At 36.5% G+C, this 16,558-nt stretch overlaps 2 protein-coding genes across 4 annotated transcripts; one reads left to right on the top strand and one right to left on the bottom strand.

The window, feature by feature from the left end:
- The first annotated feature begins 343 nt into the window (after positions 1 to 343).
- On the top strand, positions 344 to 3,886 carry LOC108998117. Its single transcript, XM_018974569.2, has 6 exons — positions 344 to 506; positions 621 to 1,102; positions 1,186 to 1,557; positions 1,774 to 2,154; positions 2,577 to 2,791; positions 2,895 to 3,886. Exons 1-6 carry the CDS (start codon positions 361 to 363, stop codon positions 3,138 to 3,140), a joined length of 1,842 nt encoding a protein of 613 aa, XP_018830114.2. The 5' UTR covers positions 344 to 360; the 3' UTR covers positions 3,141 to 3,886.
- Positions 3,887 to 4,456: 570 nt separating this feature from the next.
- LOC108998109 (serine/arginine-rich splicing factor SR34A-like) lies at positions 4,457 to 12,042 on the bottom strand. Of its 3 annotated transcripts, none has more exons than XM_035691082.1 (14): positions 11,912 to 12,042; positions 9,740 to 10,006; positions 9,474 to 9,591; positions 9,289 to 9,354; positions 9,128 to 9,202; positions 8,892 to 9,045; positions 8,687 to 8,733; positions 8,544 to 8,601; positions 7,870 to 7,919; positions 7,738 to 7,794; positions 6,471 to 6,574; positions 6,313 to 6,384; positions 6,179 to 6,215; positions 4,457 to 4,859 (listed from the first exon to the last, which is right to left on the bottom strand). In XM_035691082.1, exons 3-14 carry the CDS (start codon positions 9,558 to 9,560, stop codon positions 4,839 to 4,841), a joined length of 828 nt encoding a protein of 275 aa, XP_035546975.1. In that variant the 5' UTR covers positions 9,561 to 9,591; positions 9,740 to 10,006; positions 11,912 to 12,042; the 3' UTR covers positions 4,457 to 4,838. The 3 variants fall into 3 exon arrangements, with proteins under 3 accessions (XP_035546975.1, XP_035546977.1, XP_035546976.1); XM_035691084.1 differs by having other exon boundaries at positions 9,740 to 9,811; XM_035691083.1 differs by lacking the exon at positions 9,740 to 10,006.
- Positions 12,043 to 16,558: the final 4,516 nt, after the last annotated feature.

The following is a 16,558-nucleotide window of genomic DNA, read 5'->3' as shown; positions in this document are numbered from 1 at the left end:
AACATGATGATGATTAAGAGGTTATCTTAGACAAGCTGTACTTACAAAGCTTAGCGAATTATATATGTCCCATGTCCAGTTGCAAAAAAGCCAATGCCCCGACCGGACCGTAGACGGATCATATCATTCTTATATTGCTTTGCTCAAAATATTTATACAGATCAACAAGATCATTTATGACATGATAGGGACATATTTGACATTATGGATATATATTGACCGACAAGGAAGAGAGCTAGCATGATATGAAAGCGACGAAAGCATACACTTTATCGTTTTTTAGGAGTCTGCTTTGCTTTGTGAAGAGAGTGCTTTGAATTGAAACTGATCATAATTTTGAAGGAAAGATCGATCATCAAAATGCAATGTTCAAAGGAAGAAGCTCTTCTTAGGCTATTCTACAATGTCTCAATCTGCTTCCAACTTCTCTTCCTGTTCTTCTACTTCTCCATCCTTCTGCTTCCCAAGCTCTTCCATTTTCTTGGCAGCAATCCATTTCTTCAAAGGTCGAGACTAGCTAGACATGTTTATAGCAGCATGCATCTCTCACAGTGTTTTTGCTTGCTCTCTTTGATCTTTTGCTTTCCAGTTATTCTAATTTTCGGTGTCATGTGTTGCAGAAACCAAAATGGATATGAATATTACATATTTTCCGAGGATGAAGAATTACAAGAAGAAGAAGAAGAAGAAGATCAAGAAGAAGAAAGGTATGCTCATGTTGAGTGCAGTGATGAGAAAGATCATGATCTGGTTGCGGACATCGTTCGGGGTGGTGAATCACTGTTGTTTTTTCCGAACCACCCAACTCAGAGCTACCAATCATTTTCTGAAGAATTCGTAAGCATCTGTGAGAGCATAAACGGAGACAACGACCCAGATGATCATGAAGATCATTCTACCCCTGAAACGCTCTCATCTGTTCATGCATTCCCTGGAGGTTCGGATTCTGAAAATGGAGTCGAAGATGTGTTTGTGGAAGAGATCCTTACAAGAGATGCTGATTCATTTCGCCACTCTGCTCAAAATCAAGGCTGGCCCACAATGCCAATAACCATAGACCAAAAAAGAAGTGATTTCGTGGATGAGTATAAAAACTCTGATGGTACGTAACTACATTATCATGTCTAGCATCGACGTAAATTTGTTTCATAGTACGCTTCATACAGTCTCATGTTCCTTGTGCAGTTGCAGAAGATTTGTGCAAAGAACAAAATGCAAACAACAAGGCAGAGACAAATTTCTCGGCGGATGAGAGGTTCTTGATTTTTGTACCACCCAAGTTGGAGACAAAGAAGTTTCTAGCTCGAGGAAAGGATATTGATGACGATGATGATGATGAGATCTATGGTGACTCGTGCACCGCTGGCTCTACATCCAAGAGTTCATCTGAGTGGAGAAGCTCCATTAATTATAGGGATTCAGGGACTGATCAGGATCCATTTTCTTCTTCCTCCCGGAGGAGTTGCCCCAAGTGGGAATCCTACGCAGTGTTTCAAAAATATGATGAAGAAATGATGTTCCTAGACAGAATCAGTGCACAAAAGCTTCACGAGACAGGTATTTTCACTAATTTGCATAAAATTTATTATGTTTTCAAAAAGAAAAAATTATTCCCATCAGTTACTATTCACCGTCCTATATCCCGCACCTTATAAAAAAACTATAGGTGTGGGGTGTGCGAGTAAATAGTAGCTGAAAACATATTATCTCGATCTTTACGAAAAAACTGATTTTGTAATAATCATATTATAACTACCAAAAACCAAACATCAGAATCACTTAGGTCTATTCAAGTTTGTCCAAGATCAATATCAGAGAGAATGGTTCATAAGTTTGCAACCATAAACGAAAAGCCGCCAACAGATCTTCGTCAGAACCCATATCGCGAACTTGAGGCAGCGTATGTAGCACAGATTTGCTTAACATGGGAAGCTCTTAACTGGAACTACAAGAATTTTCAACAGAAGAGAGCTTCACGCAGCAGTGATATTGACATCGGCTGTCCAGCCCATGTTGCCCAAGAGTTTCAGCAATTCCAAGTTCTTTTGCAGAGATATATAGAGAATGAGTCTTATGAGCAAGGCCGGAGACCCGAAGTTTATGCAAGAATGAGGCTTTTGGCACCAAAGTTGCTTCTAGTGCCAGAATACCGAGGTACTTCAAAGTTCCAACCACTTTTTTTTTAGTCTAAGGAAGCAAATTTCTATTAGAAACGGAAAGGATAATATATGAGGAGGGGGTGGGGTTTCCCAACAAATGTCCCAGTATAATAATCACAGTGCAAAAGTGATGAAAAAAATAAAAATAAAAATAAAATGGATTTTGTGACCAATTTCTTAATTCTCTCCCATACTCGGCACCGTCTTAAAAGATGGTAGTTCGCAAAGTCATGCAAACTATGGAACTACCGTTGATGGCGGTAGAACCTCCACTGGAAGTGGTGAAAGTTGTGGGTGCACTGCAATTTGTTGTCTTGAGAAGTTCTAAGCAATTTTAATTTAACACTTCATTGATACGAAATCTTTCTTCTCACTATATTAATTGTATGTTTTTTTTTTTAATCTATGTTTTGAAAGATTCAGAAGAAAATAAAATGCAGGATGGTTTTGGATCAAGAATTTCATCAGGAGCATTTCTTATGATAATGGAAGATGGAATCCGAACATTCATGAATTTTCTCAAGGCTGACAAGAAAAAACCATGCCAAATTATATCAGCATTCTTTAGCAGAAACCGAAGAGGTTCAGTTGATCCAACTCTTCTCCATCTGATCAAGAAGGTTAATAAAAAAGTAAGCCAGTGTTTGCATCCGTCCATAACAAAGTTTAAAGCTTTTTGTTTTCCTCTAATGATCAGTTTTAATGTATGCGATCTTACACTCTCTGTATGCACAGAAGAAGACAAAGCTTAAAGATCTTCGCCGGGGTCGGAAATGCTTGAGAAGAAGAAAATTGAGTGTGGATGAAGAAATGGAGATATTGATGGGTCAAATAGACCTGAAAGTGGTGTCTAGGGTTTTGAGAATGAGTGATATAAGCGAAGAACAAATGCATTGGTGTGAAGAGAAGATGAGTAGAGTGAGACTTTTAGAAGGTAAACTGCAAAGAGATTCCTTGCCACTTTTCTTCCCAGCACACTGACCCACCATATATCTATATATCTCCATCAACTAGTTGCTTGATGAAGTAGATAATGAATGTGCATGCAGCATGCATGCATGACTCATGCACAAAATGAATATCCTCCACACTTTTGTAATTACTGTTAAAAAAAAAAAAAAAGGGAGAAAAATACTCAGATTTGCATTTCCCACCTTCCAAACTCTCCATTTAGACTATCACCTTCAAACTATCAAAAAATAAAATATAACCCATTTTCCTTTTCAGAAGTCAAAACTTCAGCTGGTTTTTCTTTTTTGTGCTTTTATTTTATTTTATTTTTTAAAAAAAAAAAGGTCTTTGGGTGATCTTAATTTAAGTGGGATTTGTGTAATTTCTCAAAAAAAAAAAGCAAGAGGGGCCCTACAAATCAAAGTGATTAAAGTGGATGACAGGGATATTGGAGAAATGGAATCCATGAAAGGAATAATAGCAGAGACAGAAGATTTTTGAATTCTGAAAGGGAAAGACCGAAGACAAAGCAAGGAACATGCACGAAGATAGAGACAAGAATCGATAGCTTTAGCTTCTTCTTTTTTATAATTTTATCAGAGCATTCTGCATGAATAAGGGATATTTAAAAACAGAGTAAAAGATCAAAGACTGATGATAAGGAAGGGTGCAGGGAGGACCCCACTTAGATCGGATGTAGTAGGCAATTAAATAAAGAAAGGAATAATGCGACATGCATATGTGTCTTTATGAATTAAGTTGGGAGTTACTTTATAGTCATGCAATTGTAAGTACAATTACCTTGGACGTGCCCCATTGGCTTTGTTTTGCATTTCTCCAGATTCAACACTTTGTATAGGTGTTGGTCCTTGGATGACATAATTAACTTTAAAACATTAAGTAAATTCGACAGTTTGTCTCTACCACGATATTGCACATCCTAAAATTATATCTAACACCAATCAACAAGAAGATCGAATACACCTAGAGATAGAAGCCAGCAGCAATACATGCTGTAGTAGTATAACACACCACTCAAGTATCCACCAATAGCTTGTTTGGATAGTGAAATAAGATGAAATAATTTTAAATGAATTGAATAAATTATTATTAAAATATTATTTTTTAATATTATTATTGTTTTAAAATTTCAAAATAATAAATTATTTATTATATTTTATGTAAAAATTTAAAAAAATTATAATGATAAAATAAAATAGATTGAGAGTGTTACTGTATCCAAATGGGCCTAAAACTAAAAAATTTAATATTTTTTAGTGAATCAGGCTTTAAAAAAGGCTAATACCTGAATATGAGGTTTAATATAAATATGTATACCACCTAAATACATCACAAGACTAAATAGGCCAAAATCAGAGATTATGACCTCATCAATTATATGACAAACATTAGAATTGCAAACCAACGAAAGTGCCACTCACAATAGGTAAGAAGTCACAAATCTCCTGGACAGTAAGTACCTAAAATATGGATGCTAGGCAGATAACAGCCTAAATAGAAAGGAAAGAAACAGGCAAAATAACCAGTTTGCAGGACCAAATATTTCAAGAGGTATCAAGCGATGCAACGCACACCTAGTCTACTAAGCATCATCATTAATACATTCCAACCAAAACCATGTAAAAATCTAGTAAAATTTCCACTCAAACTCCTCTACCAAATGTCTGGAAGAGTTTTAACATCAATTGCATGGTCCATGGATATCAATCAGCCACTACCCGACCGTGCCTGAAAAGAGATTAAGCTTACATAAGACATCCAGAATATTTCATTAGATTATTTTTATACGAAAAAATAGAGTATCAGAAAATGTAGGGCTGAGGTTTTTTTTTCTTTTAACCTTTTTCCAAAAGCGAGATGACTAACTATTTTGATTGGTAAGCATAAATGGGTCATGGATACATAAAGATGGACAAAACACATCAAATGAACATCTTAAGAAATTGTATGTTTATCCTGTTCTACCCAAAACAGGGCAAGCAACTCCAACCGTTACATCATTCCTTGCAAAAAAGTACGAAAACATAAATGATAAGAGACTTTGAATCTCTGATACATGAGAACAGATTTTTTTCTCTCTAGAAAAAGGAAATAATTGCTTAGAAAATACACTTTCCACCCTTTAACTAACACGTTTTGCAATGGGCACCCAAAATTACCAAAACTAATACATTGCACCCTTCCAACTATTGCTGACTACAAAATAGCAATAGTTGAAAATAGGTGATGGCATAATATTGACCGAGATCTTAATAGAGAGTACACGTTCCAGCTTTTTGGTAGTTAAGAGGGTGTATGGTGTATCAGCTTTAGTAGTGTAAGAAGCACATTGCAAAACAAGTGTTCTAACAAAATAAGGAAAAAATAGAATTGTCCTGACACCTAAATGAAAGCGCTCCTAACAACGGGTAAAGTCCACTTCAAATCAAATAATTACGATTTCAGAAGTCACAAACATCTTCAGGCTTAAAAGTTCATGGGAAATATAACTCAGTCCCAATACAGCCGGCCAAAGGGACATTCAGTAGTTCCCATGCCTGGTTATGGTAGGAAAAGCCTGAAAACTCTAAGGCCTTGTTGGATTCAGAAAGCATCACAACTCATTTCATCTTATCTAATCTAATCATTACAACTCTTTCAAAATCCTAAATACAATAACCAATTCAACTTTTTCAAATTTCAAAATAAAAATAATATTAAAAAATAATATTCTAACAATATTTTATTCAACTTTCGTCTCATCTCATCTCAACTTACTATCCAAACCTCTCCTAAGGAGATGAATGGTCAAGTTGTTATCTCTCCTACTCGGGTAGCTAAGTCCTAGAATGTGTGCACCCTATAATTTCACCATGTAACATAAAAGAGAAATAATTTAGCCGTAAAGAAATTACACAAAAGTAAACTCACAAAGTAACGTAATTTGATATGATACTTTTATCGTAAAGTAAATCTAACGAATCACATGAAGCCATGTTAGTTTGTGAGTTAACTTTTGTGTAATCTCTTTGTGTCTGTCACACTTCTCAATATTAAAGTATGATTACCTGGTGGGGAGATCCTGACCTCGATCTTGATCTTGGCCTGCATGTTGTAGATGTAATATCATTGATATAGGTCATAGAGGCAGCACAAAAAGACCAAGAATATAAAATAACCAGGGTAAGCAAACTCAAGATACCTGGAAGATTTGACAGGAGAGGCAGATCTGGACCTTGATACCGATCGAGAAATAGAGCGCTCCAGTGATTTACTGTAAACACACACAACATAACTCATCCAACATAGAAGAACATGCAAAATGCATGAAATAGAAAAAAATGACAGAAAATTCAGTACCTCCTGTCCCTTCTTTCACCTCTGCTTCGGCTGCGGCTCCTACTTTGGCTGCGGCTTCTACTTCGGCTGCGGCTGCGGCTTCTACTGCTCTCATACTTCTTCACCTGCCCCAGTTGAAGTAAAAACAAACACCAGTACAACAATGAACATTTAGGCCTACCCATACGTATCAGTACCCACCGTGTATAAATATACAAATGACCTACACCTGCCAACAGACCTTGGAATCTAACATTTTTTAACATAAAAAGGGTGCAGGATCAATAAATCTACTCAAAGTAAGAAGAGCACATTTCTAGAGGATGTAAACCAACATGCACTAGCAAAGTTTGGTTTACATGTAAACCAAACTTTGGTCCTACAATTTAAGGCAGGTTCCAATTTGATTGCTAGAATTTCAAATGTTCCACTTTCACCCTGAGAATTTTGATGGTGCTAATATAATGGATTTAAACGCTACTTTCATCAAAATCAAAGACTACCACGCACCCGAGGGAAAGTATTCGAACTTCCCTAAAACTACCACGCACTTGGCAATGACTCCCCCCCCCCCCAAAAAAAAAAAAAATACAAATACAAATAATAAAAAAGGAAAAAAACAAAACTAACTTAAAATATACCCTTGCCACAATAAAACTCAAAAATTAAAAAACAAATCCAAAACAGTAAAATTAAATAAATCCAAAACAAAGTAAAATTAAATTAAATTAAACAAAAATAGCGACAATACATACAATAATTTTAAAATATTTGTTTTTAGATATCTCTCTCTTCTTATCAATAAAAAAAAAAAAATTAATTTTTAATATTTAGTTTTTTGAAATATATTTAGTTTTGACTTATTTTTATTTTTTTAGTTCCAAATTTTTATATCTTTGTATAAAGAGTATTATTTCTCTTTTATATTTAACTTTTTCTGTTTTCTTATATAGGTTATTTATTAAGCTTTGAAATGTTCATTTTAAATATTTGTTTTTAGTTTTAAGGTTTTTAGTTTTTTCTATTTTTTTTAATCTTCTAAAATTTTATCAAGGGTATTTGTGTAAACTTTTTTACAAAGGCATTGTGATATTTTGATAGTTTGGAGGATATTCTTGAAATTGATAGTTTAGGTGGGACAATGCAAATTTCTTGGTAGCTTGAGGAGGGTTTGTGCATTTCCTTCCAAGTCCTAGCTACTAAATCCTAATATCTATTAGGCACCCAAAGCATAGTTTTGCTTATAATGATCCAACTAAATTATCAAAATCATAAAAAGAGAAGTTACCCGAATATAAGCTCTTGCCCAAGGATTTCTGAATTCGGTGTCATCGAGTTTACGGATCTGAAAAACAAACAAGTAACTCATAAGACAAAAACATAATTGCAGAAAATCAAGAGTTTTCTTTGAACAACTCACAGCATATTTCATGTCATCGTGATTAGTGTAATCAACAATGCCAAAGGTCCCTGAAGAGACAGCAATTCAATATTGTGATTAATAAATTCAACAATACAACAATATCGTTAGCAATGCCAACTCTAAGCGAAGATGAATGGCAATGCTTATATACCACAACTATTGCTCCTGCTCCAATTTCTCAAAAGAACACAACTGATTTGACACAATTTTTTTTTTTTTTTTTTTTTTGGGGGGGGGGGGGGGGAGGATAAGTGATTTAAACAAGACAAACATATAACAGTAATATGTTGATCTAGTTAAAAATGAATATACAGCTTGACGAGCTACCTCCCTCCCTCCACATAAACATATGTGTGCGCGCATGTGTGCCAGCAATACCGTCTTTCACTATTTTAGTTATACAGACTAAACAGAACAACATGAAGGCAACCTACCAATTACAAACCATAATTCCCATGCATACTGCAATATTTTTTTATGATTATGAGACATTCTATTCTTTTTCCATAAAACATGCATTTCATAACAAACATAATGAAGAAAGGCATAGCTTCACTATTAACCATATAAGATCATATGAAATATAAAACCAAACTCATGTAACCCATATAAAATCACATGGGCATTAGTTTCTTCTGTATAATTGACACATATTTTATATAAAGGCATACCTTCACTGTCACGGGATACCTCCGCAAAACATACATCACCAGCTTTACGCATATGATCCTGAAACCAGTTTACCTATAAGGTTACCCAACAGCAGCATGGGGAAAACTTTCAAAGTTGCTTGTTATAGTAAAAACTTCCATACCTTCAAGTCTTGCCAGGAAGCAGAAGAAGGAAGCCCACGAACAATAACTGTAACCACACACAAGCACACATCAGAACTGTTCATAGTACACCTGACATACAAAGTCAAAAGATATAAATATCTAAGTACAATCTAAGGCACATAATTATCCAATCACATTCTCCTAAACCCTTTTGGAAAAAAATCTTTCCCCTAATTAATGCACCTCGATATTCAGAATGGCGTGAGACACCAAATCGGCCCCCACTACTGCCACCGCCACCGCCGCCACCGCCGCCGCCACCTCCGCCACCACCGCCGCTGTAGCCACCACGACGATCACTTGAAGATGACCCTCTACCACCATGGGCAAGTTCAACCTGCATAGAGAACAACGGATAAATTAATAATTTAAAAGGCAAAAAGAAGTACACCAAAAAACTAATTGGTTACTCTTGTTACCCTTAGACGGCAACCATCAAAATTATAGCCATCACGACCCCTAATTGCATCTTCTGCATCCCGAGTACTATCAAACTGACAACAAATCAGCAAAAATATGAGTATTGAAATTCATGATCTTATAAATACATACAAGAACAAAACTAAGTGATGATGAGTACCTCCACAAAACAATAACACGGAGGGCGGGGCGGAATCTTTAATTCAATATCCAATATACGGCCATACTGCATAGGGAAATCAACATCATAGAGCCATGTCAGTTACTCAGTTAAAGGTCATACTTTTTAAGCATATGCTCAATTACCAGCACAAACTAATTGGGAAAAAAAGTTTCCACCCAAACCTTGTAGAATAGATCTTCAATTTCAGATTCTCTTATATCTGCAGGCAGGTTGCCAACATAGATTGAGCGAGAAAAACGACCACTCATATCCGACACTTGAAATAGTGCAGATTACCAACTGCATAAGCAAATGAAATGTCATAAATAAAGAAGCAATGTCTCAGTCTCTAAAATGAAGTCCTGCATATATTGTCATGTCAAATTATCATCAGCATGTACTGTTGATGATATCGAAAGGAAAGCAAGACCAAAACAATGAAGCAAACCAAGAGAGCAATCCTCGAGGTGAGCCGTACTCCACAAGCTCCATTGCTCATTTGCTCCAAGATGCTCCAATGCTATAATAATATTGAAAATAAAATTTGACCTCCTCATCCTCTCCAGAATATTAGCAGATGTATAGATCTTCTAAGAGTGAGCAAGAATCTCCAATAATAATATATAATACACATAACTCCACCCAGATTCTCCCATTCCCTCTCTATATCCCTATGTATGATTGCAATGCTCAATTTTCTCCAAGCGCTTGTCATCTATCATAAAGAAAGCATTGGTGTCAGGGCTGTAATCAAGCCGACCCAAGTATTGGTTGTTCAGGCTTGGCTCAAGATAACTATATGTTGGCATGAGCTCAACTAAAATTTATCATGCTAGAGCTGGGTAGAGCTTGACTCTATTAAACAAGCAAGCCAAGCTTCAAATCGAGCCAATCACTAAACCATCAAACAGACCAAAAACATAACAAAGAATAATTCTTCAACTACAGTGTACAAGGCTCCACCATTGAAGCATATGAAACACAATTGAAAGCACAACAAACTCTTTGATATCACTCACACAAACCCTAACAAATCATACACAATCTGCCATATTGCATGAGAAAGGAAACCAAAGATAGATCAATAACTAAGAGCATCCATAGTGGGCTTGCCAAACCCACTGCTTGGCTATATTTTAGTCAATTCCCTTAAAAACATCATATAATGAACTAGTTAGTTACCCACCAGTGGGTAGCCCGGGTGCTAAGGACGAACTTGTGTGCATGAGCCCCATATCATAAGTTCAATCCCCCTAGGATCAAACTGTGATCTAAGTGGTAGGCCATGACGGTGGGTTGATGTGCTAGTCTCCCTGGAGGTTTAGGTTCAATGGGTGAGTCCTAAGGGCTCTGCCGTGGGGTGGTTACCCCATCATCAAATAAATAAACAAATACTGAACCAGTCAAATAACCAGTAAAAATAGCTAGAGTTATTTTCGGAGGCCAAATCTGTTGAGCCAAATTCCCTGGCCATTCAGTTTCTTTTCTTATTTTATTTCTTTCATGTCTTTCACTATGCTCTACTTGGTAGAACTGGAGCTCTCTCGGTACTTTATGTTCTATTGTTATTAGAGCAAAGCAAATGAATGGAAAAGGTATCACATTACATTTAGTCGGTGTCTTTCGGCCAAGTACTATATGTTATGTTGTTAACTCTTACCGTTTGTAGTATGTACGCATTTCTTTCCATTCAAGTTCAGAGCAGAGTTCGTTTATATATAGTTCACCTTTTGTGGACGGATGCTCCTATTACTTTTCATGTTTTTATGAATGTTTCTTTCAATATGATTACTTGATAAACTTTCCATATACCATAAGAATAAAAAAATTATAAAGAAAGAATGGAAATAAATATTCAAACGAGAAAAAATGCATTTTCTAGTCAAATTTTAGTTAAATAGTAGCTAGTTCACTACTAATGCTCTAATAGGCCTAAAAATAGAAAAAAAAAAAATTGCCTAAAACGGAGAGATCTGTATGATAACACATGCGATGAATACTTTACGCTATGGTAGTTGCAGGAAACTACGCCAATCTAATCTAAGATGGAGATTAGATTAATTGCATATTCAAGATTTAAAGCAAGAACAAATATTGAAAAAACAATGGGTATACCCAAAACAAAATCCAAAAATATTTTACACTAACCCGACAAAAAAAGGTGAGATGGTTTTCATGATCGTCGTGCATTATCTTTTTTTACGAATACAAAAATCAGCAACAAGAAGATAACCAAGCCATAGCATTAAACAAAATGTCAAAAACACCGGAGTTCACAAACTGAAATAGGAGATTTGATATATACAAGAAAAAGTGGACAATAAAATTTCAAAAAGGTCACAACAGACTCGGGGTACAAAATCCAAGCACATATTAATAAAAAGTGATGAATCCACCATATGGTAGTTAACTAAATCCAGTATTTACGTAATCAAACAGACAAAATGTGTTATTAGTTTAGCGAACACTAAACTACCATTCTCGAAAAGAAACCTAAAAACAGGGGCCAAAAACAAGAAGAAAAAACCTGAGCCTCCAAACTGAGTAAAAACCGGTTTTGCGAACACCAACTTACAACAAAGCCTGGAGGAAACAATGCTTGAGTTGAGATGAAACATACCTTTTGGTCTTAGGGTTTCGGAGAAAACTTTGAGGGAGAGGGAGCGGGAGAGGGAGAACGGCGCACGAAGCAATCAGGCTCAATAATAAACCCTGGCTTTAAACGACACCGTTATTACGAGTGGAAACTGAAAGGACTGGAAACAAATAAATCCACTCGGGGTCACACACCAAAATTATTAAGAAGGGTAGTGCAGTGCCGGCAGCTTTGACCAATGCACGTGCCCACTAAAATAAATTTTGTTTATATTTTTTTAATATATTTAAATATTTTTAAAAAATACTCTAATATATTAATAATTATTTTTATAATTATTAAATAAAAAAATTTTAAAAAAATAAATACATGAACGGTCAAAATGAAGTGACATGGTAGCATTATTTAAAAAAAAAAAAGATCTACGACTAGTGTTATTTATTTATTTTTTATGGGATTATAAATAATAATATTTGTTGAATATAAAATGAATTGAGATCAACCCATTAAAATTTTAATGTCAAGAATAAAAAGAATAGATTAGAGGAGAAAGAGATAAAACGTGAAAGATTGATTAACATACAAAAATGTTAAGATCGAGTGCATGGAGCTCAAAGCTCCTCTCCCAAGCTGGTCGCACAACTCTCATAAAATCTGTAGTTAGTTCAATTTTTTCTTACTTTATGACCTCTGCTATCATTTCCTCTACTGTCAGTAGAAAGCTTGATTCTCAGATAAAAAAAACTTCTGGTGGGGTTTTAATCCTAACAAAAGGTATAATTACACACCAAAACCTTGGAAGGATATCTGCCAACCAAAGTATTTAGTAGAATTGGGAATAAGAAGAACCTCTGATTTTAATCATGCCCTCATATCAAAAAGTGGCTAGAACTTGGCCACATGAAAACCAAGCATCTGCAACCAATTTTTTTCATCCAAGTATCTAAAAAACTCAAGTTTCAAGGAAGTCACTCCCAAATCTACTGATTCTTGGTTTTGAAAATGTGTCTTAAAGTCAAAACCCTCGTAGTTGCAAACTTGTGCTTTCAATTAGCGCATGGTGTCAATACAAGAGTATGGTATGACCATGGGATCCCCTCCATTTCATCCTATAAACTTGTCCCAAAAGATCACAGCATTCCAATTGAGCCAGACCTTACAGTTTCGGCCCTAATGTTTGAACAACCAAGGATGTGGAATGACATTCTTCTTCAAGCCCTTTTTGCTCCAAACACAGTGAATGAGATCCTGAAAATCCACCTCCCTCAAATAGTCTCGCCTAGTGCCATTGATAAACCAATCTGGACTAATCATAGCTAGGGGAAATTTTCTTTGAAGTCCTCCTATGATTTCATCCTTTCACAGTAATCTACTCAGTCTCCTTCCCCTTTCTCTAAATCAAATTGGAAGAAACTGTGGCATATCAAAATTCAAGACAAGTTGAAGCTTTTTCTTTAGAAGGTATTCTCTAACATCCTTCCCACTAAATCAAAACTTCGATCTCCTCTATAGCTTTCTAGTGAAAATATCATGTGTGCCCCCTTTGTAAGACGGAAGAAGAATCCATTGACCATCTTTTTTTAAAGTGTCCTCATACCCAAATCTTATGGAGACTTTCTCCATAGCCTTTGAATATAATCAATTTTGTTGAGCAACCCCTCAAAGAATGGTTAAAGGTTATCTTGGATCCTTCTAAATTCTTGAATATGGATCCAGAAGAATCCCATAGCTTTCAACTTTTCTCCATCATAGCCATGGATTCAATATCGTTTCTAAGGAATCAAGTCATCAATCATGCTCAAAGTCAACATCCTCTCACTTTCTCAAAATCGGTTCTCAAGATTTACTAAGAACACAAGCTGATGTGGCACACCAAAAGGCAGCAAAAAGTTATTCCTCCCGAATGGATCCCTCCACCAACATATCACTTCTCCATTTCATATGACATAGCAATTAGAAACTTCTCTTCCACTGCTATTGCATTATGCAGGTCTTCCTCAGGAGAACTGATCTTTGCAGCCACCAAAAAAATCGACTCTATTAATCCAGTGTTTGGGGAGGCCATGACTACTAAATTGGCCATCGAGGAAGCTCTTCACAAACAATTCTAGAATATAGTTATAGAAGGAGATTGCCAAGTGGTGGACGAATCTCTCAACATGAAGGAGATTACGCAGCAGAAGAAAACAGAGGAAAAATATGTCTAAAGTTGGAATCCATTCTCATATATTTCTGTATGCTGTCGACTAATATATATACAAAGGAAATGAAATATAAAACAAGGAAAATATTATTTACAGCTCATAACAATCGTAACCAACTAACAGAAGAATATTCACGTTCTGCCAACTCTGCAGCTGTCCATGCAGTACGTATTCTGTTGTGGGGAATCCGTGTCAAGGGGTAGTGGAAAGTTCTTTTCTGGTAGTCTCAACATCCCCCCGCAAGATGGAGAGTATATGTTAATTACTCCCATCTTGGATAAATGTCGTGTGAAGGCAGGTGAGTGTAGCGGCTTAGTGAACAAGTCAGCCAACTGAGAGTGAGAAAAAACATGAGCTGTGATTACTTGTCCTTCTGTGATCTTATCACGAATTAGATGACAATCTAATTCAATGTGCTTTGTTCGCTCGTGAAAGATTGGATTTGCAGCAATGTGAATTGCCGCCAAGTTATCACAATATAAAGTTTCAGGGTTTAAGATTGATATTTTCAGATCAGCAAGAAAATATCTAATCCATGTGAGTTCACAAACCACTGAGGCCATAGCTCTATACTCGGATTCCGCAGATGATCTGGACACAGTAGTCTGTTTTTTTTATTTCCATGACACGAGTGATCTGCCAATGAAGATGCAGAATCCAGTTGTAGAACGCCTCGTATCAGGGCAATTAGCCCAGCTTGCATCCGAGTATGCTGCAAGTTCCATCTCCGAATTCGCAGGAAAGAAAAGTCCTTGTCCTGGAGTTCCCTTTACATATCTAAGAATTTTGAGAACTGCATTAAAATGAGGATCACGGGGAGTCTCCATGAACTGGCTTAACAAGTGCACACTTTGGCTTAAATCTGGCCGTGTGTTGGTGAGATAGAGTAGCTTGCCAATCAATCGCCGATATAGTGCTGGGTCTTTGAACAATTCCCCTTCATCTTTACTGAGTTTGACATTTGGCTCCATAGGCAAATTAGATGGCTTTGCTGCTAACAATCCAGTTTCAGAAAGTATGTCCAAAGCATACTTCCTTTGGCAAAGTTGAATACCTCCTTTTGTGCGCCCTACCTCAATACCAAGAAAAAATCTAAGACTTCCAAGATCTTTGATCTTAAATTTTGTTTCCAAGAATCCTTTGACATCAGAAGTGGATTGAGGATCGGAACTCATTAGGATTATATCGTCTACGTAGACAAGAAGTGCTATAAAAGATGTGGTTGTAGCCTTGGTGTACAAGGTGTAATCTGCCTTTGATTGAACAAATCCAAATTCAATTAAGGAAGATGAAAGCTTGGCATTCCACTGCCTCGAAGCTTGTTTGAGACCATAGATGCTTTTTTGTAATCGGCACACTTTGTTCAAGCTTGAGGATGGATGACCAGGAGGTAAGCGCATGTATATTTCTTCATCAAGGTCTCCATAAAGGAAAGCGTTGTTCACGTCCAACTGTTGAAGATCCCATCCTTTAATTGCTGCAACTGCAATGAGACAACGTATAGATACTAACTTAGCAACGGGTGAGAAGGTGTCATGAAAATCAATCCCCTCTCGTTGCGTAAATCCTTTTGCAACCAAGCGAGCCTTAGCTCGCTTGATGGTCCCATCCGCCTTAAATTTGTACTTGTAGACCCATTTGCAATCAATTGTTTTTTTGTTAGAAGGTAGGTCAACAATAGTCCAAGTTCCATTATTTTCAAGAGCATCGAGTTCTTCTTTCATTGCCTTACACCAAACAGGTTCTTGGATGGCTTGAGTATAGGAAGTAGGTTCAGTATGTAGAGAGATAGAAGTAGTGAAGGCCTTGAAAGCATGTGAAAGAGATTTATAAGAAAGTGAAGCAGATAAAGGAAAGGATACTTTTGAACCTTCAGCATTGGGGAGGAATGAACCTTGAGTCTCAGATTTTGACTGAGAAGGGTCAAGTGTAGCAACCTGTTGGCAATGGAAATCCTGTAGGTAAGCAGGTGCTCTTCGAGTTCTATTTGTCCTGCGGAGAATGTTCTGATGAGAAGTGGAATCAGAAGATGAGGAAGGGATAGTAACATGATCTTGTTCTTCAAGATTGAGAAGGGGAGTGAAGGTTTCGGTTGAGGGAGCAGAATTTTCAAGAGATGTGGTTATTTCAATATTCTCAGTAGTCTTTTCTGGTAGGCTGTGAGAAAAAACAAAATCAGTTTTGGAATAGTGTGGTTGTTTTAAGGGAAAGATAGCTTCATGAAATACCACATCTCGTGAAATGAAAATCTGATTGGTGGACAAGTCGAGCAGCTTGTATCCTTTTACACCGTATGGGTAGCCTAAGAACACACATTTTCGGGCCCTGGGTTCAAACTTAGTTCTAGCATGACTGAGTGTAGAAGCAAAGCATAAACTGCCAAATATTCTAAGATGGGAGTATGTAGGTTTGACTTGATATAGGAGCTCAATTGGAGATTTGTAATCAAGGTTAGGAGTGGGGGTGC

This window comes from Juglans regia, chromosome 6, assembly GCF_001411555.2.
Source record: "Juglans regia cultivar Chandler chromosome 6, Walnut 2.0, whole genome shotgun sequence".
Classification (NCBI taxonomy): Eukaryota; Viridiplantae; Streptophyta; class Magnoliopsida; order Fagales; family Juglandaceae; genus Juglans; species Juglans regia.
This window is presented reverse-complemented; position numbering and strand designations above follow the sequence as displayed.

Coding starts and splice junctions, on each gene's coding strand:
- LOC108998117 (XM_018974569.2), top strand. CDS start 361: ATGCAATGTTCAAAGGAAGAAGCTCTTCTTAGGCTATTCTACAATGTC. Junction 1,558..1,773: donor ACAAAAGCTTCACGAGACAG/GTATTTTCACTA, acceptor ACCAAACATCAG/AATCACTTAGGTCTATTCAA. Junction 2,155..2,576: donor TCTAGTGCCAGAATACCGAG/GTACTTCAAAGT, acceptor ATGTTTTGAAAG/ATTCAGAAGAAAATAAAATG.
- LOC108998109 (XM_035691082.1), bottom strand. CDS start 9,560: ATGAGTGGTCGTTTTTCTCGCTCAATCTATGTTGGCAACCTGCCTGCA. Junction 9,203..9,288: donor CGTGTTATTGTTTTGTGGAG/GTACTCATCATC, acceptor ATTTGTTGTCAG/TTTGATAGTACTCGGGATGC. Junction 8,602..8,686: donor CTTCCTGGCAAGACTTGAAG/GTATGGAAGTTT, acceptor AACTGGTTTCAG/GATCATATGCGTAAAGCTGG.